This window comes from Fibroporia radiculosa, assembly GCF_000313525.1.
Source record: "Fibroporia radiculosa TFFH 294 genomic supercontigs, scaffold108, whole genome shotgun sequence".
In the NCBI taxonomy this organism is placed as follows: domain Eukaryota; kingdom Fungi; phylum Basidiomycota; class Agaricomycetes; order Polyporales; family Fibroporiaceae; genus Fibroporia; species Fibroporia radiculosa.
Genome location: NW_012133172.1, coordinates 17,743 through 42,576, shown reverse-complemented (window position 1 = coordinate 42,576; position 24,834 = coordinate 17,743). Strand labels below are relative to the sequence as shown.

Here is a 24,834-nt window from a genome sequence, read left to right as displayed (position 1 = left end):
CGCTTTTGTTCGTGTAAGTCCTCCAATTCCATGTTTTAACCCTTCTCAACCTTCCTTCTAAGCTCATTTTATCGTACCATCGTCTCGGAACCCCCTCTAGCTCCGCTCCCATCGCTGAGCACATTGTTATAAAGCCACTAGCTGCCCCCTTACACCCCATCAGCAAACCATGGCCACATCTTCCAACTCGTCGCGCCTTCAATGGTTTTCTTCTCTCCAGATCACGCAGGCCCCTGTCCCGACCGAGGACACAAAATATCATCGTAAGGTACGCCCGTATCCGTTCCAGGCAGCTGATATATGCTGATGCTCTCCTAGACCTCCATCATCGCGACCATCGGTTCGTATCTATGTTGCGAGGCTGCTTGGTCGTTTTATGACATAATCGTTGTACAGGTCCTAAGGTGAACAGTGTCGAGATGCTTACCAAGTTGATTCGTGCTGGGGTCAATGTTGGCCAGTAGAACTTTGTGTCGAGTCTTAATCTACACGCTGATGATCGATGTAGTGCGCATGAACTTTTCTCATGGCTCGTACGAATACCACCAAAGCGTCATTGACAACACCCGGAAGGTGACTTCATGTAGGGTTCAATAATTGGTGGTACCATTTTCCAGCCGCTTACTTATCGTCATAGTGATGCCTGAAGGTCGCCCCATCGCCATCGCTTTGGACACAGTAGGTTCTATTGTAAATTAATTGAGCCCTTGGCTGACACAAACAAAATTAGAAAGGGCCCGAGATTCGTACCGGTAACATGAGGAACGATGTCGATGTAGGTATTGGATCATCTATATATCTTGACCACTCAAGTCTCAGTTGGAGTGAACAGATCAAAATTTCTGCCGGTCATGAGTTCATTGTTTCTACGGACCGCAAGTATTATGACATTTGTGATGACAAAGTGCTGTATATGGATTATGTGTGTATTGGCTCAATTTTATTATTATACCTATATGCCCTTACATCTGTCATTTAGGCCAATTTGCCCAAAGTCACTGCTCCTGGGAAGTTGATATACGTGGACGATGGTAAAGTCTTTGCTCAAAGCTTAGCTTTTGCTCATTGTTGTTATTATAGGTATTCTCTCCCTTCTCGTCCTTTCCGTTGATGGAACGAGTGTTCGCGTACGCGCCATTAACAATGGGACGCTCTCGTCCCACAAGGGCGTTAATCTCCCCAATACCGATGTCGACCTTCCGGCCCTATCTGAGAAAGACAAGGCCGATCTTCGCTTTGGTGTCAAGAATGGAGTCGACATGGTCTTTGCCTCCTTCATTCGCACTGGCAAAGACGTGAAAGATATACGAGAAGTCCTCGGTCCCGACGGTGCGAACATAAAGATCATTGTTAAAATTGAAAACTTGCAAGGCGTCGAGAACTTCGACGAAATCCTGGCAGAGACTGATGGTGTTATGGTTGCTCGTGGTGATCTTGGAATCGAAATTCCTCCTAGCCAGGTTTTCCTCGCTCAAAAAATGATGATCTCCAAGTGTAATATTGCTGGCAAGCCTGTCATCGTCGCCACTCAAATGCTTGATGTGAGTCGTATTCTTCAGTTACCAGTCCCAATGTACTCACGGAGGCACACCTGCAGTCCATGATGGTAAGAATCCTCGTTCTTGTCGCGTATCGTGTTGTTGAATATACAACAGCAAAACCCGAGGCCTACTCGTGCTGAAGTCAGCGATGTAGCCAACGCTGTCCTCGACGGGTCTGACTGCGTCATGCTTTCCGGCGAGAGTGCCAAGGGTGCCTACCCTATCGAGTCGGGTGAGATATACAACCTTCGGGAACCAATGGGAAAGCTGACACTAGCCAAGTTTTGATGATGGCGGAGTGCTGCCTGCTAGCGGAGGCCATGATCTGCTATCCTCCTCTCTATGACGAGTTGAGGTTTGCAACATCTCGCCCCACGGAGACCGTGGAGACAACTGCTGTTGCGGCCGTTGGTGCGGCACTGGAGCAGAATGCCAGTGCTATCATTGTTTTGTCTACAAGTGGTAACACTGCGCGCCTTGTGTCTAAATATCGCCCTCCCGTGCCTATCATCACAGGTTCATACTCTACTGGCTAGTTTCTTTGCTTGCACTAACACTGCATTACTAGTGACGCGGAATCAACAGACTGCTCGCCAGGTCCATCTGTACCGAGGGTGTTACCCATTCTGGTACCCCGAGCCGCGTGGTATTGAAGCTCACCAATGGCAGACCGATGTAAGTATAATTACCCTTTTTAGGTGTATCGTGGCTGACGGTACGATGCACGTACAGGTGGACAACCGCATCCGTTTCGGGCTGCGTAATGCGCTGAAGCTGAACATCATCAAGACTGGTACTACTGTTGTTGCTTTGCAAGGTTGGAAGGGCGGACTTGGACACACGAACACCGTGCGGATTCTGTCCGTTCCTACTGATCCCGCCGATTTGGAGTTGCAGCCTCTCGGTGTTTAGTTGATGTATTTCTTGTTATCATTGGAGTGAATTTGTTGTAATGATAGAATACCAAGCAGTATGAATAGATAAAGTGTAGACTGACATCCCATGGTGTGCGTGTGAACGACTTGTCGACTTGGCACAGCCTGTAGTGATCGTCTCTTCGTTGTGCACGTGGCACAATTTGGACTTGTAACGGCGCAGCTCAAGCTCAGGCTGCGCTCTGACTTGGTCTCTACCACGGCAGCTCACACTTCCTCTTTGTCACTGCTGGCCGGTTCGTTTCCTTTGCCGCAAGGCCTGGTTTTCGCAGGATGTCATCGTCGGTGTACTTCTCGCAAAACGGAAATGGGTATCCGGAAAGACGTTATAGTGATCTCCCGACGCACTCCCATTCCACCGCTGTCCGGGAGAAATGGCAAAGACACCACCACACTTCCTCCTGGCTCATTCCTATATCCCTTCCTATTCCTGGCGTGCGCACGCGTCGCCTAAGGGTTATGACCCCCAACCCCGCTCGACTGCATCAATTCAGCGTCACTCGATTTGGTCGAAGACGGGGTCCTTTGTTCCTATGCATTAGTGTCGTCGCCATAGTCTTTACCGTTTTTGCGCTTCACAAGCGTTTTGCCACCCAAGAGAAGACGTGGCCTACGCTCACCACGGGGGAACCTCCGACGTTGGTCTATCGACCGGAAGACTTGCAACGGATATGGGAGTGGGAAATTGCAGCGGGACACTATCCAAGTAGTCATAAGCGTGCGTATGGATGTCACAATTGTAATACCGTTTTTAAGACATTTGTCTAGTCCCAAAGCCAATTGGCTTCACTTCACCTCCCCTAAACCCTGCTCTCCCAGCTCGAAAGTCCGCCATTATGCCTGCCCGGTACAGGTCACCGACGGTGACCAACACCATTGGGACTGGTTCGAAGCGTGTCTACTTAGATGTCCAAGCCAAGCCGCCGAATATTGCGTATCCTCCGAGACCGGTGCCCGGCAGTGTCGCGGACATGGACGTGATAATGGAACACTGCGATTATTCTCAAAAGAAGGTATGTACGCCTGACCGACTACGAACTGCAAGGCTAAGTTATTCATTACAATCAGTATGTACGGGATTGTCTCGAGGTCCTTCGCCTGGGTGCGGGTCTGGACACTTCAGGAAGGGTGCGAAGAGGAAAAATGGACGAATGGAAATACATCTACCTGGAAGACGGTGTCCCGGATAACGTTACGGAACCCGACGCCATGCTGAAACCCAACTATGCTTCGAAGGCGCAGGGAGACTTGGACATCTCCCCGGACTTTGCGAAGAAGCGTGGTGTTGAATGGGAGCCTCACGTACATTTCCCCGCACCTCCCCAATATCGACTCTTCAAGGATCTGCCCACACCTTGTGATGATGAAAATCCTCGAATCTTTCATATGTTCTGGACGGGCCCCTTCACCGACAAACCCTACCTCGCGCTGCTGTCTTATCTATTCACTCAGAACGTTGGTTTGCACCTTGACGATGATCATCAGGATCCTCACGTTTGTCGACCTAAATTTTGGCTTTGGATCAACCCTGGTCCCGCTGCTGCGGTTCCTAATCCGAACGCGATTAGGGATATGTTCGACGACCTCAAAAATAACCCTTGGGCATCACCCTTCTTGCACCCACGATTCAAGGATGTAATCCAGTTCAAGCTATGGAACACAACAGAACAACTTGATAATATACCGGAGCTGAAAGATGAATGGAGGTCTCTACGAGACAGCCTCTTTAATTCCGGTGGCTATGTCGAAAAACTCCCGCCCAATGCTAATTCCGAGGGCAGCACAAAGACTGGAACAAACTCGAGCGCGAATTACGAAAATGAATCTACCGTGGCCTCCAATGCTGCGCCGACATCCGAAGACGAAAAAGTGTACCGCGTCGGTTCGAAGTCGGCTTCGTCGTACGATCGTCTCTCTGTAATATTGTCAGACATGGCCCGTTTCATAGTGTGCCACCGGTTTGGAGGTATCTACCTCGATGCTGACACACTCCTATTACGCGACTGGGAGGAGCTATGGGGTTGGAGAGGCGCATTCGCGTACAGGTGGTCTCGCTTGGAGAAGTACAACACGGCCGTCTTGCGCATGAACAAGGGTTCTGCTCTAGGGACATTCCTCTTCCGTACCGCTCTCAAGAATGGATTAGACTTCCATCCCATGACTGTGTCAAAATACACGAAAGACGCCTACTTGGAAGGCTTGCTTCTTCGCTTACCTGACGCACTCTTTGATTCTGCTTGGTTGAGTACTGAGTACTTCCAGCGGGATCGTCCACCTCAACCTTTCTTCTATCAGTAAGGTCTCGCTGCATTATTTCTTGAGGTCGGGTCTCATTTATGCCTGTACAGATTTGAAGATTTCTTTGATACCCCCCGAGAGACCGGTGCTGCTCCTGCCGCCCTAGGCTTTGACGGCTTTTTCAAGGGTGCTTTCTCTTATCATTTCCACAACTTCTGGTGCGCAAGGTGCCATTTCCCGTCGCGCGACAATGCTGATTACTCGTATTTTCAAGGTGGAGACCGTTCGATCCTGTGCGTAATTGGCCTGATCTCGGTGAGAGATTCATCGCCGGCGAGCGCATTGCACGAGCCGCTATCGCTTCGGAGGCAGGTACTCCGTTTGTTGAGGAAGAGGACCTTGTGGCAAATGACAAACGCGATCTTGATTGGGCTGCCGTCATGAAGAGAACGTTTGAAGCCTACATTCGAGGAGAGAGTCCGAACATGTATGGGGAGTGGTTGAAGTGGTAATCCTTTCCCAGCTTGATTCAGGTTTACTCCCATAGGATGTTTGGTAATAGGCCGCTGCCAGAACCCACATTGGCGCTGTAGTCGCAGGTGGTGTGCTCGGTCAGCTAGACAAACCTACACAATCCCACGAATCCTTAATCTCTGCATCCATGGGCAGCGACACTTTACAGGCCTGCCAATAATGTAATGGAATCTGGACATTCGTTTGGTTACTTCTTTCATACAGCCTGGACTAGTGATAATATGTTTCTAAGTGCATGTCTCCGCTACATTTTATCCATCGACGGGTCTGACAAACTCCGCCACATGCACTGTAATGCCACCATACAAGGCTAATATGAAATTCACTTAGATGAAATTTTTGCCTGCGCATCGTTGACAGTTCTCTTCAGTAGTGCAATCACCTGCTCAGGTTCGGGGGCATTAAAAATGGCCGTTCCCGCAACAATGACATTGCTCCCTAAGAGGCGGTACCAACAAGTTCAACACCATACGACCATTAAAGCACAAAGTGGCACATGCGCACCTGCTTCCGCACATACGTCTACAGTCTTGGGGCCAACACCGCCATCGACCTCAATATCTTTGTCAGGAAAGCGCACTCTAAGTTCGGCGACCTTGGGGACACAGCGCTCGAGGAATTTCTGGCCGCCACGACCTGCACAGGATGACGTTTAGCAGCGCTATGGCGAGAAGCGCCAAAGATCGAGCGTCGTACCAGGGTATACTGTCATTACAAGCAGCATGTCAGCTGCCTCACCCACTTCGTCAGTGATCGCAGTCGAGGGCGTATCAGGCGAGATGGCGACGCCTGCTTTCATTTTGCGCTCGTGGATAGCATGGATGAGCGAGAGCGGATCCGCTGCGGAGTTGATCGTCAGATGTATGCGTAACTAAAAGACCTGAAGAAGACACATGCATGTTGCTTCAAGGTGAAAACAGTACAGCGCGCCGCCGGCATCCGCAATGTCATTCACCCACTAGGGACACTTGGTAAGCGGACTACCATCTCGCAATGACGGGACTGGAGTACACACCTTCTCAGGCTGGGCGACCATCATGTGGCAGTCCATGAATATCCCTGGGATGCCTTTAGAGACGCACGCCAGAATTGGAGCACCTATCATGGACTGAGCCGCTGTACATGGTTCAAGCGCAGAAGACATGCAGACCCATGGTGATGTTAGGGACAAAGTGGCTGACGCGTGGATAGATCAGCAGAGAGACATCCTATGCTTCGCTATAGACGTTCACCCATCCATTACATCTGGTGCGAACGGTGAGTCTGCGACTGATTGTTGACTAAACGGCGGAGGACAGACCCATATGTAGCCATTCAGCACCGCCCTTGATCATGCGCTTGCATTCCGCAGTGAGCTGGCCGAAGTCGGAGGCGAGAACAGAAGGCGAAATAATGGCTCGAGGCATGGCGGTGAGCGGCTGCGGTGCTGAGGCGGGGGTGAGTGCGCAGTCGAGGACGGCTTGGGAAAAGGTCAGGTGACGCGAGTAGGGTACTCCACCGCGGATCAATCGATCAGCACTGGTCGCTGCGGTAGAAGGCGGCGTCATCCCATGCGGTGCTCGAGAGGTGCGCAACCGCTGCCCTATATAACCCCCGCTCACCATGCTCCAGTCCATCCCCATCGCATCCTCCTCTTTGCTGATACCATGTTCGCCAAAGCCTCCATCTTCCTCTACGGCATCGTCTGTGCCTTCCTCGCCGTAGCCTATGCCAACCCTGTAGAGGAGAAGCGCCAAAGTCAGTCTCATCATTCACGCTTTCCCCCCTGACTCACTCAGCCACGACAATTTGCAGTCAACAGCATCATCAGTGCTCTCACGTCAGAGGCGGAATCTGTCGCTACGGACGCAACATCTTTAGGTGTGTGTGCTCTGTCATTGTTGCATTTCTATCGCCGACTATTTCCACCTTCCAGCTGGCTCCGTCTTCACCGATGCTACGTCCCTTGGCGGGAGTATCGCAAGTGATGTCACTTCCGCGGGCAGAAGCATTGAGACTCTTGTAACTTGTATGTATCCCCCATCGCTCACCTTGATGAGAGCTTACACGTTTGAATGCAGCTGCTGCTGGCCATGCGTTTACAGTGGTTACGTCCGTTGGTGGCGAAGCCATCACATTGGCAACAAGCGGTGCTGGAATACCCATTACCTTTGCCGGTTCAGTTTATACCGAAGCCACCAGCGCGGTGGGCTCCGTCGTGACTGGCGGAGGTACCACTTCCACTTCCACTTCCACAAGGTGTGTACCATAACAACACTCTTATGTAGAACGTCACCTAACGCCAATCACTCACCAGTACTACTAACACCTCAAACGCCGCCACAAGCATGCGCCTCGTTGCACCTTCTGCTTCGCTTTTCGCTACTATCGCTACTTGCCTTGGTGGAGTCGTTGCTGGGGCATGGCTTACCCTTTAATTATCCTATCTCCTACTTTCCGCACCTTTTCCATATCTAGGGGCCGGCGGACTTTTCCCTAGCCGTTCTTAATTTCGAATCTCATAATGATGTATCTTATCTGCAGTAATTTTGGTTCGTGTTGAGAATGCATTTGCTTACTCTGAGGATGGTCCTACTCTGGACCAGGGAGAACAATCTGGACTCCGTGCAAGGACCGTCCATTCAGCTTGACATGTTCTCGATCAGCTAAGCTTCTGACGTGTCATCTCAAGCAACCCCAAGCGTGTTTCTCGTTCTTAAAATTGCACAATGACCAATATCATGAATATCATCGACTGGTAGCGCATGCAAAAAAGTTACTCGTCCGTCTTGGTCAAATCCTTATTCACCTGAGTCAAATCATGAGTAACGCACAATCTACGGCATGTATTGACTTAACATACGTGAGGATTGAAGAACAATGAGTTCATTCCCCAAGGGTAAGGGCCAGACGCTACAACAGTTGGTTATTGACTCATGCCAAAAAGAATCAACATGCAAGGTGGAGACGTACCACGTCTGTTCATATACTCAAACGCGGGAATCTCCGGAAGCTGACCGTCGTGCTCAGCCCTGATATGTGCCTCATGCTCGGCATGTTCATTCTCAACGTTTCGTACCCAGAGAGCAGTGACAACAACTATCATACCGCGTCAATTTATATATAGATGTATGTCATCGCTCGAGACAACTAACCGGCAGGAAGGCAAACATAAAAGCTAGAAAATTCCATCAGAGTCATAGACATGTCGTGCAGGAAAATACAAACCTGATCCTACGCCAGAGGTTGGCAGTCTCTGTATCAAAATCCATCAGTCCTTTGCGACCGTCGGTGGACGAGGATCGCACCAGCTGCGTGAGCTCTCAAGGCAGCTTGTTTGTCCGCCCAGTTGGTCTCCATCAATTCAGCCGTAGTGTTAGCATATCCACGAGTGCGCGGAAATGCGCGCAGAGCAAGGCGGCGAGCAAGCATCGACATTGTGTTGAGAGAATGACTGGGTAAGGAGAAATACGGAACGCAGTGCCAGACGATTCAAGTCATTCAACGAGACGAATGTGTTACGTAATCTTATCATGTGACAAGCGATGTACACTGACGCGTCTCCTCAAGCCAAGTTCCGAGGAAGCAGGGGTTTGCATACAACTTTCCTCAATGGTTCCCCGTCCCCAGTCGTCCGCCGCAGGCGTTCTCGCCCTTCTATCTGAACCTGAGCCACTTTTGAAGCAACATGCTCTGAAAACTCTGACTGCCCTTGTGCCTCAATTCTGGGCAGAGATCTCCGAGCATATAACTCTCATGTACGTTACGCAAGTCATCGCGCATTTCTCATTTGACAACTTGGACGGTATGCAGAGAATCATTGTATGAGGGTGATGAATTGTCAGCGGAAGCACATGATGCAGCAGCTTTGCTTGCGAGCAAAGTTTATTATTATCTTGGCGAGTACGACGAGGCGTTGAACTTTGCATTAGGAGCAGGCGTCGCATTTGAGGCAGAAAGTCGCGCACCGGGAGCGGAGGAATATGTGGAGACAGTCATTTGTGAGCAATACTGGCGATTTTGACACTTTCAACATGCCTCAATTTTGTTAATATCTCGTAGCGAAGGCTATTGATAAGTACATCGAGGCCCGGGCGATGGAGCAGCTAGATGCAGGAGAGAAAATCGATCCCAAATTACAGGGTATCATAGAAAGCATCTTTAGACGTTGCATGGCAGATGGAGAGTACAAACAGGTATTCATGGTGACACTGGTACGAGAATGCTTATGCTGATGCCCCACCCACAGGCAATAGGTATCGCACTGGAAGCGCGTCGCTTGGATGTCATCAAGCAAATCTACGAAAACACACAAGATGTGGGCCTTCTGTCCTACGCTATGGATGCTGTCCTTGACACGGCGTTTCCACTCGCGTACCGAGATCATGTCCTTCGATTCCTTCTTCCACTTTTCCCGTCACCGAGTAGTGAAACGAGGTCACCCTATGTGTACTCAATCACCCGGTTACTGGTTACACTCAGCTCAGCCGAGCTGACTGTACCACTCATCACCGCCCTCGTCCCGAAGGAGAGTCTACTCGCGTACCAAATTGCATTTGACTTAGTAGAGGGTGGCGCACAGGATTTCTTAGAAAATGTTCGAACCAAGCTTCCGGAAGGACAAGGTGTAAGTCTCGGGTTTGTGTCATGTTTCTGCCCATGCTGATCAGGCTGTTCATAGGAAACCAAGGCCGTCTACGACAAATTACGTCGCATTCTGCTTGGTCAAGAGTCCATCAAACTCTATCTAGAGTTCCTGAAGCGAAATAACAAGGTTGACATGCTAATCCTGAAGAATACAAAGGTGAGTTGGATCGGAGAATTGATGCAACTGCATGGGCTCAATAGAGGCCTCAGGATACCCTCGAGGCACGATCGTCCATTTATCATGTGGCGCTCACTTTTCAAAATGCTTTCATGCACTCGGGTACAACTTCTGACGTCTTCCTGCGCGAGAATCTCGAGTGGCTAGGACTGGCGACAAATTGGGCTAAATTTTCTGCAACCGCTGCACTTGGAGTGATCCACAAAGGCCATTTTGAGGAGAGTATGAACATTCTCGGACCTTACCTCCCACACGCGGGCGGTGCGGACAGCGGCATTCCTGGTGCAGCATATTCAGAAGGAGGTGCGCTCTATGCGCTTGGACTTGTGAATGCTGGCTGTGGTAGTGGCCGGCACGTGGAGGAGTATCTGCGTTCTACTTTGAAGACCTCCCAAAATGAGGTCGTGCAGCATGGTGCAGCGCTCGGGTTGGGTGTGGCCGGAATGGGTGGCAAGAACGCTGAGACGTACGATGAGCTTAAACAGTCTCTTTTTTCCGACTCAGCAATTGCAGGTGAGGCTGCTGGTTACGCCATGGGATTGATCAAGCTCGGTACTGGGGACGCGGATGCGGCAGGAGAAATGTTGCAATACGCAAGAGAAACGCAACACGAAAAGATTATTCGCGGTGTTGCTGTTGGCCTTGCCTTCATGTTTTATGGGCGGCAGGAAGAGGCTGATCAAATGGTCAAAACACTCATTACTGAGAAGGTGCTACATCCCCACATATTCTTATTTTTGCTTAACTGAGACACTTGACTACCAGGACCCTATCTTGCGTTACGGTGGTGTGTATACTCTGGCGCTAGCATATGCTGGTACATCGAACAACAATGCGATACGTCAGCTGCTCCACATCGCGGTCTCCGACACATCAGACGACGTTAGAAGAGCGGCAGTTACGTCGCTGGCGTTTTTACTTTTCAAAAATCCCGCACAGGTCCCTCGTATCGTTCAATTGCTCAGCGAGAGCTACAACCCACATGTGCGCTGTGGCGCCACTCTCGCATTGGGCATTGCATGTGCAGGAACCGGTTTGCAGGTTTGTTCATCTGTAACTAGTGATTTGAATAGCCATGCTAACATGTGCCGGCAGGATGCTGTTGAGATCCTTGAACCTATGACCAAAGACAGTGTCGACTTCGTTCGTCAAGGCGCATTCATCGCCCTTGGTATGGTTCTCGTGGAGCAATCCGAAGTGTCTTCCCCCTCGCTGGCCTCAACTAGAGCATTATACTCCAAGATTGTCGCCGACAAGCATGAAGATCCTATGGCTCGATTTGGTGCGGCTCTCGGACAAGGCCTCATCGATGCGGGTGGCCGTAACGTCACTATCAGCTTGCAAAGCCGTGCTGGCAGCCGTAACACTAGCGCGATTGTAGGGATGGCCTTGTTTTGTCAGTTCTGGTATTGGTATCCTCTAGCGCATTGCGCATGCCTCGCGTTCGAACCTACCGCTATCATCGCACTGGATGGCACACTACAGGTGGGTACGAATCCTCTTGTGCGGGTCCTGCTGATCGTCATTTCTGCCAGGCACCGAACTTTGATTTCATTTCCAATGCGAAGCCAAGTCTGTTTGCGTATCCTGCTCTCACTAAGCCCCCAAAGAAGGAAGCTGTAGCCAAGGTTGCGACAGCTGTCCTCTCCACAACTGCCAAAGCAAAAGCGAGAGAGAAGAAGAAAGCTGCCGCTGAGGGTGCTGATGCTATGGACATGGTACGATCACTTGCCGTGCCTGTAATATTGCAACTAACTAGGCAATAGGACGAGAAAGCAGATGCCAGGAAAGATGGTGACGTCGAGATGAAATCTGAGGAAACTCAGTCGACACCAAAACGCAAAGAACCTTCTTTTGAGCATCTTCCTAACTTTTCTCGTATTGTTGCTGCGCAAGTTCCATACATCAGTTTCCCTCATGATGGTCGGTATCAGCCTGTGCGCGCTGTGTCAACAAAGAGTGTGGCGCCGAAGATGCCGAAATCTGCCAATAGGACACCTACTTTGGGATTGGAGAGACATGCTGGTGGCGGAGGTATCCTCATCTTGGTAGACCAACGTCCGGATGAAGAGCCAGATTACATCGAGTTTGAAACACAGACTATCATTGCTGCAAACCAAGCGGTGCCTGTCTCCGATGATAGACCTGCTCATGTGTCTGAGGGGCGTCACATCTCACTCGATGAGAGTGCTCCTGAGGCAGCACCACCGGAATCATTTGAGGTGTGTCTCTTGATACTTCAGATGTACCAGTACTGATCTTCATCTTACAGTATCCTTTCGATAACGACTCGTAGTTTTGTTTGCTGTACATCTCGGACACTATTGTTGATACCGCAATTCATTCATTTTCCCTTTTTTCGGTGCAGCTTCATCGCTTCATTAAGATTCGTATTGGTTGCAAAAAAGACGAAACTATTGCCGGTATATCGATTTTCTATTCGTCCATTCATAGTGTAAATATGTCACATTGTGACAACAGCCATGTGACCGTGACTCACCACGCGCCATCTTTGTCGAGAATCTCCTCTCTGCGCGTCCTCTTTCCTGCTTTCCATACAACACCCATTTGAGCCATTTCTCAGTATGGATACATCTCGCTTGGCGCATCGCAGGAATGGTGAGCTACGCAAGCTGAATCAAATTCAGAGTTTGTTGACCTTTACAATACAGAATACAAAAGCAAAGGTGGCTTGAAGCAGGAGGATCTTAGACGTCGACGTGAGGAGCAACAAGTTGAGATCAGGAGACAAAAGAGGGAGGAAAATATTACCAAGAGACGAAACTTCATCCCTACCACGGCTGGCGACTCCGATGACGAGGGCGGTACTACCAGCTGGGAGAGTCCGGTGAGTTCAATTGTCGATGGTCGACTGAGACAAAGGGCCTTATTGAATTTGGTAGCTTGCGGAAGACATGATCGCGGGTGTTTTTTCTGATGATGCCGATCGCCAACTAGACGCGACTACGAAGTTCCGCAAACTCCTCTCGAAGGAGAAAAACCCGCCTATTGAACGCGTAATTGACTGCGGCGTGGTCCCCCGGTTCGTGGAGTTCTTACAGGGAGATAACCCAATGCTTCAGGTAATGCGCCCCACTTTATGAGGTTCAATTTGTGCTCACTACTTGTTCATTAAGTTTGAGGCCGCGTGGGCACTCACCAACATCGCCTCCGGAACTGCAGACCACACCCAAGTCGTCATTGGTGCAAACGCGGTTCCCGAATTTATCAAACTGCTTTCTTCTTCGGTTCTGGACGTCCGAGAGCAAGCTGTCTGGGCCTTGGGGAATATCGCTGGAGACAGTCCAACATGCCGGGATTACGTTCTGCAGCAGGGAGCTCTCAGGCCTCTCTTGCAGCTGCTGAGCGAGAACCATAAGCTCAGCATGCTGAGAAATGCCACTTGGACTCTAAGCAACTTCTGCAGAGGCAAATCGCCTCAGCCGGATTGGGATCTGGTATGTCGAAAATGTGGCTCTAAGAACTGACTGACCAACTGCTGCTCTCTTGGTAGATCTCTCCCGCTTTGACAGTCTTGACCAAGTTGATTTACTCTTTGGACGACGAAATTCTCATAGACGCGTGCTGGGCGATCTCTTACCTCTCTGATGGATCTAATGATAAGATTCAAGCCGTGATTGAGTCGGGTGTATGCAGGCGACTTGTTGACCTTCTCATGCACCCTTCTACTTCTGTGCAAACACCTGCACTTCGTTCCGTGGGCAACATTGTCACTGGTGACGACCTCCAGACTCAAGTAGTCATCACATCCGGTGCTCTTCCTGCTCTTTTGTCGTTACTTTCGTCCCCGAAAGAAGGCATTCGGAAGGAAGCCTGCTGGACAATTTCGAACGTCACTGCTGGATCTCCTCCTCAGATTCAGTCCGTTATTGATGCAAACATCATTCCCCCGCTTATCAATATTCTGCAGAATGCCGACTTCAAGACAAGGAAAGAGGCATGTTGGGCTATCTCGAACGCTACCTCTGGCGGCCTCCAGGAACCTTCTCAGATTCGATACCTCGTCGCCCAAGGATGCATCAAGCCTCTCTGTGACCTTCTTACCATGATGGACAACAAAATCATACAAGTTGCCCTCGATGGTCTTGATAATATACTCAAAGTAGGCGAGATGGATAAGCAAGCTGCAGGTCCTGGTGCCGTGAACCAGTATGCCCTGTATGTGGAGGAAGCTGGTGGAATGGTGACCATTCACAACCTTCAGCAACACGACAACCTCGACATCTACAAGAAAGCATTCAATATCATGGACAAATATTTCCCCGATGACGAGGAAGTGGATGCTGGTATCAACGCTGCGAACGTTGATGCATCGGGTGCCTTTGCGGTATGCACGTCTCGGTCTGGCTGTGTATCTCGTGCTCATTTATTCACAGTTCAATCAAGAAGGTGCTGCGCCCCCGCCGGGTGGATTCAGCTTCGGTCAGTAGTGAGAGCTGCGTTGGCGCGCATGTTTCTTTTGATGCGGCTGTTTCTTCCCTTGTTTTTGGATCATTAGTATCAGTGTTGTGTATCGTTTCCCCCACATTCATGATTTTTTTGTCAATCCCAAGAAAGTGTGTTATGTAGTATCTGTTGTCCATATCCCGCCTACATGAGACGTATTGCTGTACATGTCGATGATCAGACGCCTTTCTGAGTCTTTAAGTCACATTGTGATGAGAATTTTGGAAATGTGGCCATGCATACGAGCGCGATTCAAGTGTCGCGGTCACGTAACTCTATATTCGCGCGGCTACCTTCTTCAACTACACACAGCAATGGCTTCTCAGATATTACCCCTAGGTCGGCACTCGTCTGAATTAAATTCTTTCGTCCAGTTGTATCTTACCTATCTCTACCAGAGCTCATTGACAGATGTATAGGTTCGCGTATATGGGTTATCATGAAAAGCGAACGTGAATTCACAGGCACGTTACTGGGATTCGATGACTTCGTGAGTGAGTGCAATGCTCCTTTTAGTTCGTGTTCATCCTTTTACAATCACCGAATAGATATGGTTTTAGAGGATGTTACAGAATAGTGCGTTCACACCGCTTGCTACCTCGGGTTGAGCTGAGGTTGGCAGAGCAGTGAGATTACTCCTCAGGGAAGGAAGGCAACAAAGCTGGCGCAGACGCTTCTCAATGGCAATAACATCTGCATGGTGTGTTGTAATTACAATGTTGCCCACAACGAAGTACTTGACAAAGGATTTATAGTTAATTCCTGGGAGTTCTGGCCCGGACAGTGCATAAAAGTCACTGCAACTGGCAAGGCTGTCTGTCTGTCGAGTTGCCGGCAGGGGAGAAGGCCCGGGAATATCGTGAAATATGTATCATTAGTTGTTCTTATTCGAATAGTCGTTACTCAGTGGATTTCAATACTGAGTCCCGGTGACACATAGTGACAGATATAATAATGTCACGCACTGAGTCGTGACGTCGGCGACGATGTGTAGGACTACTTGCCCTCAACCAACCGACCTTCCTATTTCCTCACCATGGCGGTCCGCCTACGTCTAGCCATGCACGGGCCTCGTCATAATCGCATATTTCGTCTTGTCGCCATTGAACAGACCTGGGCACGTAATGCGAAACCTATAGAAGTCCTCGGCCAGTTCAATCCCCGTGTCACTCCGGGCGAGACGACGAAAACAGTAGAGTGGAGTGTAGATCGAATACGATATTGGCTGGGGGTGGGAGCCATGCCTTCAAAGAGCGTGGAGAAGTTGCTGACTCTAGTATGTACTCTTGTTCTCACTATGAAGGTGCATACTGAATACATGGCTAGGGTAACATAGTTACCCCCAATGAACACAGTACACCATCACGCTCTTCCGGACAACGACTCCAGGCACCCTATACAACTCCAACTAGAAATGCTGACCCCTCACCATCACCTACTTCTGCCTGACCTGGCAAGTTTGGTTACACATCGGAGACGCCGCCCATGGAACTCACATCGAAAGTCAATTCTGCGCGGGAAGTCTGCAAAAATAGTGCGGTTGACACGCCGCTGTAGTTGAAACTAGCTGGCAATGACACGACGGGTGGATATTATACAAAACATAACGTCAGTGTTCATGCGCTACTGATCGTAAGATGGCGGCAATATTGTCATTTCCTGCCACTTCAGCCAATTCTAATGCGGTTGTGTTGTCGGCATCCTTGTGTGAACAAAATGTGATTACACAAGGTACGTTCAATGGGTGGTGCACGATACCTTGAGATGTACGTCCGCTCCCCGCTTTAGAAGGAACTCAACTACTCCGAGATTGCCTCTGTCGCATGCTAAATGCAACGGTGTGTAGCCCTGAGTACTGTAGTCAATAAATGAGTGCGAAAGGCAAATCCAATCTCTGACATTCTCGTCCAGTGCATTGATGTCTATATCTGGATTGTTTTGGAGGAATACTTCCATTTCCTCTATTTTGCCAGAGATTGCGAGTGCGCTCATCACGCCTACACATTGCTCTTCTTCTGCGAAGGCCATGGTGCTTACAGAATTGCCCAGCCCACTATTTCCACCTTTGCTATTTGACCCATCTGACATGTCAAAATTGTTGTTCCCGACTTCCCTTTCTACGAAAGCCACGTTTTCACGCCAACCTAGCTCTCGGGCAATGGCCAGGTAAGAACTCTCCACATCTTGAGCATTGGCGCCATACTTCCTACCACATGCCTTCCAAGCATCCCATTTCGCTCTCCCAGTGAAGTCAAAGATGGATGGGCGACCGCTATGGGGTTCCGGAGAAACAGTGAGGTACTTGTAGAGACCATATAACTATCCGTAGTGTCACACCCAACAAACATGTCAGATTCTCTCATCTAAGCCAAAGAAAATATGACAACCTCTAACTTCATCGCATCTGCCGTTGCAGATAGTGACGATGACTCCGACAGATATTTTGCTGCGTTGTTGAACGCTTCAGAAGGGGTGTAGTGGGACATGTATAGACAGACAATATTACAGCTTGCAGTGTAATCACCGTACGAAGGCCCAAAATAATAAGCTGATGCGTTTCTATTACGTAACTGTGATATACCGGCTCGGCAACAAGCAATACAAAGACGCTCAGAACCCTGCAGCTTTCATGGCCTGTAAAATCTCGTTGACTGGTTGCTACCAACTCGGTTGCGGAGTGACATACCTTCAACATCTCGGCACCAATCTTCGCAGGACTGTCTGTAACAATTGCACCGGCCTTCTCGAGAGCCGCGACCTTGTCCTTAGCAGCACCTTGCAAATAATGCAATCTGAGAAACAAGTATTGAGGTAACAAGGGTCCACGTACCTTTTCCACCAGAAATGATAGCACCCGCGTGGCCCATCCGTCTGCCCGGAGGCGCGGTGCGCCCAGCGATGAAGCTGACAACGGGTTTCGGACGGCTACGTGTCTTATTGTATTTCTCCAAGTACTCCGCTGCATCTTCCTCCATTGAACCACCAATCTCACCAATAAGAACAATGCCTGGTTGCATCATATTTATATCAGCGGTACATATCAAAATACTCATCCTTCCAATACTCACCTTCTGTCTTGTCATCATCCAAAAATAACTTGACAACGTCGATATGTTTTGTGCCGGGGAATGGATCACCACCAATGCCGACGCAGAGGGACTGGCCTAAGCCAACAGCAGTGGTCTGCGCAACGGCCTCGTACGTCAAGGTACCGGAACGAGAGACGATACCTAGAAGTTCAGAGCACATGAGGAATTGCTCCAATAAAGGGGTATACTACATGCCAATATTTCCTGGCATGTGGATATGCCCTGGTTGAATTCCCATCTTGCAACCCAACGGGTTGATGATTCCTGGACAGTTTGGACCGACAAGGCGTGACTTCGATTGACTTTGGAGTGCTTGTGTCACCTGCAGCTGCCCGGTCAACACATCAACAAGAGAAGAAAAAACATTTCCATACCCTAATCTCATCGGCCTGCGGGATACCTTCCGTAATACAGACAATCAACCCAATCTCGTTCTCAATTGCTTCAATAATAGCATCTGCTGCGAAAGGTGGTGGAACATAGAGTACAGACGCGTCGGGTTGCGTTTCACGAACGGCCTGCGCCTCCGTCAGACCAGTGAATGGCGGTCCAAACATATTCACTGACCTCCTTGACAGAGCCAAAAACGGGGAGCCCAAGATGAGTCTGGCCCGCCTTGCTAGGGGATACGCCGCCAACCATTCTTGTACCATATGCAAGAGCTTCTTTGACGTGGAAAGTGCCCTGCGAGGGATAGCGTCAGAGCATGTCAGAGCACTGCACTGAGAAGACGAACAGTCTTTCCCGTGAAACCCTGACAGAGGACTTTAGTATCCTTGTGAATAAGTAAATTCTTAATGGTAGCATCATAGTTATGTCGGGATGCAGACTGCGAGAAGGTCCGACGTCCGACTAGGGAGTGAGTTACGGGTCAACCAAAGGATTTCAAGCAAAAGTGACTGCGAGAGGAACCCACTGATGGACGCCAGTGACTTGCCAGTGCGAGGGATCATGGTCAAGGGGTCGTGCAAAAGAGTGAGCTGGCGCTAGTGCGCGCTCTGGAGAGTGGTGCTGCTGTTAAGGCGTTGCAAACCGTTCAAACACCGGTTACGGAAGACAGAAGTAAATCACTCGGCGTGCGCTCTCCCACTCATGTGTTTCGGCCGTTCGGGGCCCGCATAATCACCGCCACTTCGGACTTGCTCGCTCGCCTCCCGCAGCTAGGAGAACCAACAGATACATGTCTTTTCGCGTAATAATACAGATATCTGCTACACTGCTATGCCCACTTTCCTCACAAATCCAACGGTCCAACTCGTCGTCTGTCCCGAGCTTTGCGGGAAGCTCGGTGAAGGGCAAGAATCGCACGCTTGACCCGATCGTACTCCGCTGACTGGACAGCGCTGCGAAGCATTTGTGAGACTGTGAATGGAGCACATCTATCTGACAGTACCACTTACCCGTTCATATCTGCGAGGAATTGGGCTTTCAGCTGATCAGTAGCGGAGATAGGCGGAAGCTGTTGTAGGACCGCAGGCAGCCAGGACAACAACTCGGCCTGCCATAGACCGGCCAATACGCGGAAGATGGTCACGACTATTGGTGCGGACTCTTCGGGAAAATCTCCGACCAAGCCCGAGAGAAGATACCCTGTTAACTCCAGTCCCTCCTTCTGGACAACTGGTCGGATAGCAGCAGCATACACAGGAAACTTGGGCGGAGGCGGCGTTGTTGACGACGGCGAAAGACAGTCATGGGTGACGATGTTGCGGATAAAATCTAGGGCTGCAAAAACAATGTCGGAGTGCACAACGGTAAGAGCTGCTATTGCAGCACGAAAAGCAACAGGGAAAGCTGGAGATGGGAAGAAAACATCAGGGGTGTACTCGAGCATTTGCAGTGACATCTGTAGGTAGTCTTCCATCACTACAAGTATGCAGCTGGAGCGTGAGTCAAAAGCTTCAACTCCACGTCGTAAACTCACCATCTGGTATACTTGCGGGTGTCTTTCCTCGCAGGATTTGAACAAGCTTATTGGAAGATCTCTCGAATACATCTTTGAATGCAGCGCGTAGGGCGGGATCATCGTCGTTTCCAAACCTGCCAACAATCTTTCCCACAATCCAAAGATAGCTGGAATATCCAGTAGCCTCGAAAGCAGCAGACATCCTTGTCAGCACGGACGATAGCACCGGTCGGACTGTGGATCCGAAGAAGTTGAAACCAAGACGAAGTACCCGAGTGGTACGTTCACAGATCTGGTAGTCAGATCCGTACTTGGCAATGAAGGGATCGAAGAATGACCAAGCTTCTTGGGAACTATTGTGGCACGTCACAGGTAACTCTTCACCAAATGTGTCGATAACTCCCAGCATGACTTCGAGGTTCTCCAATCCGTCTGCACCCGTCGAATGGTGAATGAAAGCCACCTTATTAGTCAAAGTTAATCACTCACTACCGACTGCCTGCAACTCATCCTTGGTTACTACTGTTGACTTATTTGCGATCGCATGCACTTGGGCCAGGATATCCAAAGAGAACGTGCGCAGGGATTGTGCTGCTTGCTCCATTGGCATAGCTGAGATCACATATGCGATTGCCTCAAAAACTTGGGCCTTATCATCTTGAGCTAGCTTGGAGCCTGTGGTGCCGAGGAATGTATGAAGTTGAGGCAAGACATCAATCAGATGCTTATAAGAGTAGTAAGTTTCCAGAACAGATATCAAGTAGACGACGTGCTTACACGACGGCAATCTTGGCAAAGATACTTCATTGCTTGTCCTGCCGCTGCATTCACCTCCCCATCGTTGTCTTCAAAACCAGCGGAGATATACTGCAGTTGGTAAGGAATATATTCCGGATGGCGGTTAATCCATTCTGTATACCGCGAGATGATGAGCAGTGCTGCATATCGAACTCGTGGATGAGGCGGAAGAGACGGAATAAGATCCATGATCTTTGGAACTGCTTTGTCATCAGCAGGGTCCACCTCCGCACCCATAGATCTCATTGCGAACAATGGGGCCTCGATTTTCTGCCAAGAAATCGTGTTGCCTTCGGAAAGAGCCGCAGTGATCATGTCGTATGACGCCAGTAGACAGAGGTCAGCACCAAGGACATAACAACAGTCCTTCAAGGTGTCACCCATTACATGGCGAAAAGAACGGAAATTATCAGCTTCCTGTCCCGTCAAGGAACTAAGCTCCTCCGGGAAATGTAGATGCGATATAATGACACCGACGAGCGCCTTGTACGCATTGAGGAAGGGTGGAGGAACGGATGGCTTTTTGCCAATGCTTTGAGCAAGGCGCATCCAAAAGTGGAACGTAATGGGAACAATGTCCAAATCAGGGTATGCGGAACATTCGCCTATGGCCTCGACGATGGGGAAGAATGTCTCCGGATGATGAAGAATTAGTCCACGGTAAGTCTCCCCAGCCTCTGCAAAGATACGGGCAAACCCCCTTATCTTCTCGGGATCCGATGCGAATTCCGAGAGCTTGGGTCGCAGGGAGATGACCCTCGGGACAATGAACTCAATCACCGGCATATTGTCTTCTACCTCTTGCGTCTCATGTATGAGGTCACAAATTGCGGTAACAGCAACATCGAATAGGGCCTCCGACTCCAACGCTTCAAAAGCAAATGGGAGTAGTGGCGATTCCGTGAGAGATGCAGCGGTAATTTCACCAGCTGCAAGCCAGCTACTGAGACAATGGAAAACCTGCACCTGAATCGCTGATGAAACGCCTGACGCAGAGGAACAGAAGTCAGTGACGTAGAGAATACAACTCTACTCGCCATACCTGTGGCCTGCAAGTACATTGAAAGCAATCCTACGACTCTCGTTGCATTGCTGGTCAGCAATTTGTTCGCCCTCTCCTTGTACTCGTCGTCCTGTTCATGAATGAACTTCTGAATTCGCCACCACCGAGCAGCCACGCGAGGTACTCACCGTCACAGGAATTTTGGTGTTTGTGTTAAGCTCCTCCGGCAGAACTGTGAGAAATTGTAATAGCGCTGGGACGGTAGTGGGATTCCTCCCAAAAGAATCGATCATGTTCTGAACCGGATCCTCCCATCCAGGAAATTGCAGCGCGAGACCCGAGATTGCCAGACAAAGCTGCACCATAATTGTGCGAGGTCCGGTGTGATACGTCTCTAATGCCGTCACCAGCGTATCCCGGAGGCGGAATACGTCTGCGCTGTCCATCTCATGCAGATCATAAATAACCTATAGAACGATCACTCAGATGTATGAGCGCCCGACAAAGAATCAACTCACTTTTGTTCTGAATGTCTGTGCAGCAAAGAGCTTTGCCGCCGCAGGAGCATCCGGTGATAACAGCAGTACGTTGCACGTCGACCACGCATCGCGCTGGAGGAGCAGCGGGGGACCGTCAGGATCGCGTCCAAAGACCGGATAGTTGAGAGGTATTTACGGAATGCTGGAAATCTTGCAGCCATACGTTGGCCTGATCTAGTGCAGCCTTGTCCGGTGCACGACTGAATACATCGAGTGCGGAGAGCACAGCTTGAACAGCAGCCATCACAGTCGTCGAAGTAAAGCAAAGGCAAAAGTCACTTCGCATTCGCCACTCTCTATTTGTGCACGTGATGAGCCAAAAACATTTGTTTTTCTGACCACGATTAATAACAGCGGCTTGGAAGGGGTGAATCTGATGGGTATTGTAAGAAGGCAGGGCCACCCAAGCAGTACAATCAAACAATGGAGCCTTGCATAGAGTAGACGAACTGCCTTGCTACCGAAAAAAACGACCGGACATAAAGCTTGGTATCCGAATAACGAGCGACGAAGTGTTCGAGAAGACACTACCGAAATTAAAACACGACACTGGAGCGGAGAATATACTATAGAAGACATGAATAAGCCGCAGCAGACATAACCAGCAAAGGTCAGCTTGATATAAGTCAAATGACGGGAGGGGGATATATCGCGAATAGAAAGGTAGAAAATTAAGGACGTAGGAAGCCCTTCTTTCTGCCAGTCTGTGAAGTCGTGGTCGTCAGCATGTACATCATGAAAAATCAGGAAAATAACATACACTGATCTTCTCCGGGGTCAACGGGCGGCCATTCTCGATCCGCCGTTTCTTGTCCTCGAGATCTAACCGCTGTTTCTCCAACGCCTCTTTCATCTCCCGATGCCTAGCATATAACTCTTCTTCTGACTGCTTCAACTTTGCCTCCTTTTCTTGCACCTTCTGCTGGAAGACCATCTTCATTTCGGCCTCCATCTTAGCAAGTTTTGCCTCATGCATGATGCGTTCTTCTTGTATCCTAATAGCGGGGCTGGAACGCTTCGGATTTAAAAAAATCATCTCAGAACTATTAGATATTACGTACTTGATTTCCTTGAACACACTAGAATCCTGTATAACGCCCATGCTGAGCAACTTCTCTGTTCGCCAATTCTCGTAGAGGACGTCGTTGGTATACTCCCTGAGTTCTTCCATGTACGTTCGGACAAGCATCTGCCGAAGTTTTACGAAGTCGCAGTGGTCTTCGTTGTCTACCTCGACAACGCCCCAAGGATAGGCACGGCCGCGAACCTTGCGCCCATCCGGAGTGGTGACCTCCTTGTCAGAACCCACTACCGCGAATGGAATCTTGCTCGCGATCTCTTCGGCCTCGGCAATAGCTTCATCGTCCTCATTCTCGTACGTTGGTGCCTGAAAGATATGAATGTTATGGTAGGCAATGTCAGCAAGGATCTATGACAAACTCGTCAGTATTCGAACAAACACATCTATACGGTGCAGCATTACCCGGGCTTTGAATTCCGCGACTTCTTCGTCAGTGAGCGTATCGGCCTTGGCAATGATAGGTATCAAGTTGACTTTGGTATGGAGTTGACGCATGCACTCGACATCAATAGGCTTCAATCTAGAGTCCTGGTCGATGATGGCAACATAATCTAGTAGGGAGCACGTACGAGTGACCGGTCGGTTGGATAAAGTAGAGGCATGCATGAATACGATTATCCGCGATTTTTTGACGGTTGACTCTACTCTCCTGCTCAAGGTAGGAGTCAAATCGAGATTCGATGTTCTCAACAATGGGCCTCCAGCTATAACTGATTTAGCCACGTGATACAATTGCTACGGCACAGCAGCCTACCTCTCATCATTGTTGACGAAATCGCCGAAACCGGGGGTATCAACCACATTGAGACGCAAGCGGACGCCATTCTCTTCAATGTCTGTGGCAGAAAAATAGCGTCAACACGTCGTATAGCGGCAGCAACACAACAGAGTGAGATAGCTCACCGGCGCTTATACTCTCAATAGCGACGGTAGAGGGCCTCTCCGCGCTGGGCGGGAGGGTCTCCTTGGGAGGGTTGATGGTCGTATTAAACAGAGTATTAATGAGTGTCGATTTACCCAACCCGGACTCCCCTGCGAGCAGAGTCAAAGCTGTTTTGGCATATACGCAATATGATACCTACCGACGACCATAGTAGTGAACTGGAAACCCTTCCGCACACTCTTCCTGTGTACCTGGTTCGGTAAGTTGGCGAATCCGACGAATCCCATCAACTTTTTGCGGATAATGGGAGCGGTGCCAGCGTCATTGGAAGTTGTGGGCAAAGATGGGCTGGAACCGTTCATCCTGCTCGAACCATTTGGCGTAAAGGCATCGCCATTGCCTGTGGAAATGTAGGAGTCCGTCATCTTGGGGCTGCTTGTCAGTAGTGAAGAAAAGCCAGGAGGGGGTCAATTTCACCTTGAGGGCGGCAAGGAATGGAAGAGGAGGAAGAATCGGTTGTGGTCGCGAAGAGTGTTGTTGTTTGCTATTGATTGACCTCGCGGCGTCTAGTCGGGGCTTCGGTAAAAGTAGAGTCTGAACGCAGAATCCGCTCTATAACCTTGCTGTACTTCTCGGAATGCTACGTTGTCACTTACCCATTGCACAGGCTGGACCTGAAGTGGTGGGGATGGTTGAAGAGCGGACATTGCTGATTAGGTGCGACCGAACCTCGTCATGTTCTGGTCCGGCCAACCAACACGCTTTGGTCACAACGCGGCCCTCACTCTTATCGTGCATGGACCTTCCACTTCATTGCCTCCACATCACCGTCGAATTGTGAGTGCTATTGTATCAATACCACTTTCACGTCAGCATGTGAGCTGCATGTATATTTGTTCTACGCATACGTTCAAAGTGAGAGCACGAGTCGCATCTGATCACTGAATTGAACATAAATGAGACGTCTGCATGTAAGTCGATACAATCGAAGTTTATCTGAGACACGCTGAGTAATT

At 49.7% G+C, this 24,834-nt stretch overlaps 10 protein-coding genes across 10 annotated transcripts; 5 read left to right on the top strand and 5 right to left on the bottom strand.

The window, feature by feature from the left end:
• Positions 1 to 169: 169 nt before the first annotated feature.
• FIBRA_00290 (uncharacterized protein) lies at positions 170 to 5,226 on the top strand (the record flags this gene model as incomplete). Its single annotated transcript, XM_012322189.1, has 19 exons — positions 170 to 268; positions 319 to 340; positions 397 to 438; positions 509 to 583; positions 638 to 678; positions 731 to 775; positions 833 to 922; positions 980 to 1,031; positions 1,081 to 1,541; positions 1,598 to 1,606; positions 1,656 to 1,773; positions 1,824 to 2,057; positions 2,110 to 2,216; positions 2,274 to 2,452; positions 2,683 to 3,194; positions 3,245 to 3,489; positions 3,545 to 4,770; positions 4,825 to 4,932; positions 4,989 to 5,226. The coding sequence occupies 19 exons, from the start codon at positions 170 to 172 to the stop codon at positions 5,224 to 5,226; spliced, it is 3,903 nt and encodes a 1,300-aa protein (XP_012177579.1).
• A 344-nt stretch (positions 5,227 to 5,570) lies between these two features.
• Positions 5,571 to 6,654, bottom strand: FIBRA_00289 (uncharacterized protein; the record flags this gene model as incomplete). The annotated part of the gene is made up of 4 exons (XM_012322188.1): positions 5,571 to 5,686; positions 5,753 to 5,884; positions 5,945 to 6,088; positions 6,549 to 6,654. The coding sequence occupies 4 exons, from the start codon at positions 6,652 to 6,654 to the stop codon at positions 5,571 to 5,573; spliced, it is 498 nt and encodes a 165-aa protein (XP_012177578.1).
• A 240-nt stretch (positions 6,655 to 6,894) lies between these two features.
• On the top strand, positions 6,895 to 7,665 carry FIBRA_00288 (uncharacterized protein; the record flags this gene model as incomplete). The annotated part of the gene is made up of 5 exons (XM_012322187.1): positions 6,895 to 6,985; positions 7,043 to 7,108; positions 7,164 to 7,256; positions 7,309 to 7,486; positions 7,545 to 7,665. 5 exons carry the CDS (start codon positions 6,895 to 6,897, stop codon positions 7,663 to 7,665), a joined length of 549 nt encoding a protein of 182 aa, XP_012177577.1.
• Positions 7,666 to 8,003: 338 nt separating this feature from the next.
• Positions 8,004 to 8,665, bottom strand: FIBRA_00287 (uncharacterized protein; the record flags this gene model as incomplete). Its single annotated transcript, XM_012322186.1, has 6 exons — positions 8,004 to 8,036; positions 8,091 to 8,140; positions 8,201 to 8,326; positions 8,383 to 8,405; positions 8,456 to 8,483; positions 8,536 to 8,665. 6 exons carry the CDS (start codon positions 8,663 to 8,665, stop codon positions 8,004 to 8,006), a joined length of 390 nt encoding a protein of 129 aa, XP_012177576.1.
• Positions 8,666 to 8,839: 174 nt separating this feature from the next.
• On the top strand, positions 8,840 to 12,348 carry FIBRA_00286 (uncharacterized protein; the record flags this gene model as incomplete). The annotated part of the gene is made up of 11 exons (XM_012322185.1): positions 8,840 to 8,985; positions 9,041 to 9,228; positions 9,290 to 9,423; positions 9,477 to 9,854; positions 9,909 to 10,031; positions 10,085 to 10,762; positions 10,818 to 11,093; positions 11,148 to 11,537; positions 11,588 to 11,770; positions 11,819 to 12,274; positions 12,325 to 12,348. 11 exons carry the CDS (start codon positions 8,840 to 8,842, stop codon positions 12,346 to 12,348), a joined length of 2,976 nt encoding a protein of 991 aa, XP_012177575.1.
• A 289-nt stretch (positions 12,349 to 12,637) lies between these two features.
• On the top strand, positions 12,638 to 15,310 carry FIBRA_00285 (uncharacterized protein; the record flags this gene model as incomplete). Its single annotated transcript, XM_012322184.1, has 10 exons — positions 12,638 to 12,671; positions 12,725 to 12,900; positions 12,956 to 13,135; positions 13,190 to 13,510; positions 13,567 to 14,400; positions 14,450 to 14,495; positions 14,939 to 15,013; positions 15,068 to 15,095; positions 15,147 to 15,219; positions 15,275 to 15,310. 10 exons carry the CDS (start codon positions 12,638 to 12,640, stop codon positions 15,308 to 15,310), a joined length of 1,803 nt encoding a protein of 600 aa, XP_012177574.1.
• A 245-nt stretch (positions 15,311 to 15,555) lies between these two features.
• On the top strand, positions 15,556 to 15,968 carry FIBRA_00284 (uncharacterized protein; the record flags this gene model as incomplete). Its single annotated transcript, XM_012322183.1, has 2 exons — positions 15,556 to 15,795; positions 15,846 to 15,968. 2 exons carry the CDS (start codon positions 15,556 to 15,558, stop codon positions 15,966 to 15,968), a joined length of 363 nt encoding a protein of 120 aa, XP_012177573.1.
• Positions 15,969 to 16,128: 160 nt separating this feature from the next.
• FIBRA_00283 (uncharacterized protein) lies at positions 16,129 to 18,561 on the bottom strand (the record flags this gene model as incomplete). Its single annotated transcript, XM_012322182.1, has 11 exons — positions 16,129 to 16,221; positions 16,278 to 16,367; positions 16,419 to 16,838; positions 17,206 to 17,294; positions 17,350 to 17,526; positions 17,588 to 17,749; positions 17,912 to 17,930; positions 17,983 to 18,126; positions 18,176 to 18,292; positions 18,345 to 18,460; positions 18,525 to 18,561. 11 exons carry the CDS (start codon positions 18,559 to 18,561, stop codon positions 16,129 to 16,131), a joined length of 1,464 nt encoding a protein of 487 aa, XP_012177572.1.
• Positions 18,562 to 19,004: 443 nt separating this feature from the next.
• FIBRA_00282 (uncharacterized protein) lies at positions 19,005 to 22,098 on the bottom strand (the record flags this gene model as incomplete). The annotated part of the gene is made up of 8 exons (XM_012322181.1): positions 19,005 to 19,474; positions 19,533 to 19,946; positions 20,004 to 20,238; positions 20,292 to 21,298; positions 21,355 to 21,445; positions 21,504 to 21,782; positions 21,834 to 21,926; positions 21,991 to 22,098. 8 exons carry the CDS (start codon positions 22,096 to 22,098, stop codon positions 19,005 to 19,007), a joined length of 2,697 nt encoding a protein of 898 aa, XP_012177571.1.
• A 427-nt stretch (positions 22,099 to 22,525) lies between these two features.
• FIBRA_00281 (uncharacterized protein) lies at positions 22,526 to 24,525 on the bottom strand (the record flags this gene model as incomplete). The annotated part of the gene is made up of 10 exons (XM_012322180.1): positions 22,526 to 22,558; positions 22,615 to 22,861; positions 22,916 to 23,283; positions 23,338 to 23,455; positions 23,505 to 23,639; positions 23,690 to 23,771; positions 23,839 to 23,967; positions 24,018 to 24,243; positions 24,296 to 24,412; positions 24,475 to 24,525. 10 exons carry the CDS (start codon positions 24,523 to 24,525, stop codon positions 22,526 to 22,528), a joined length of 1,506 nt encoding a protein of 501 aa, XP_012177570.1.
• Between the last annotated feature and the right edge of the window lie 309 nt (positions 24,526 to 24,834).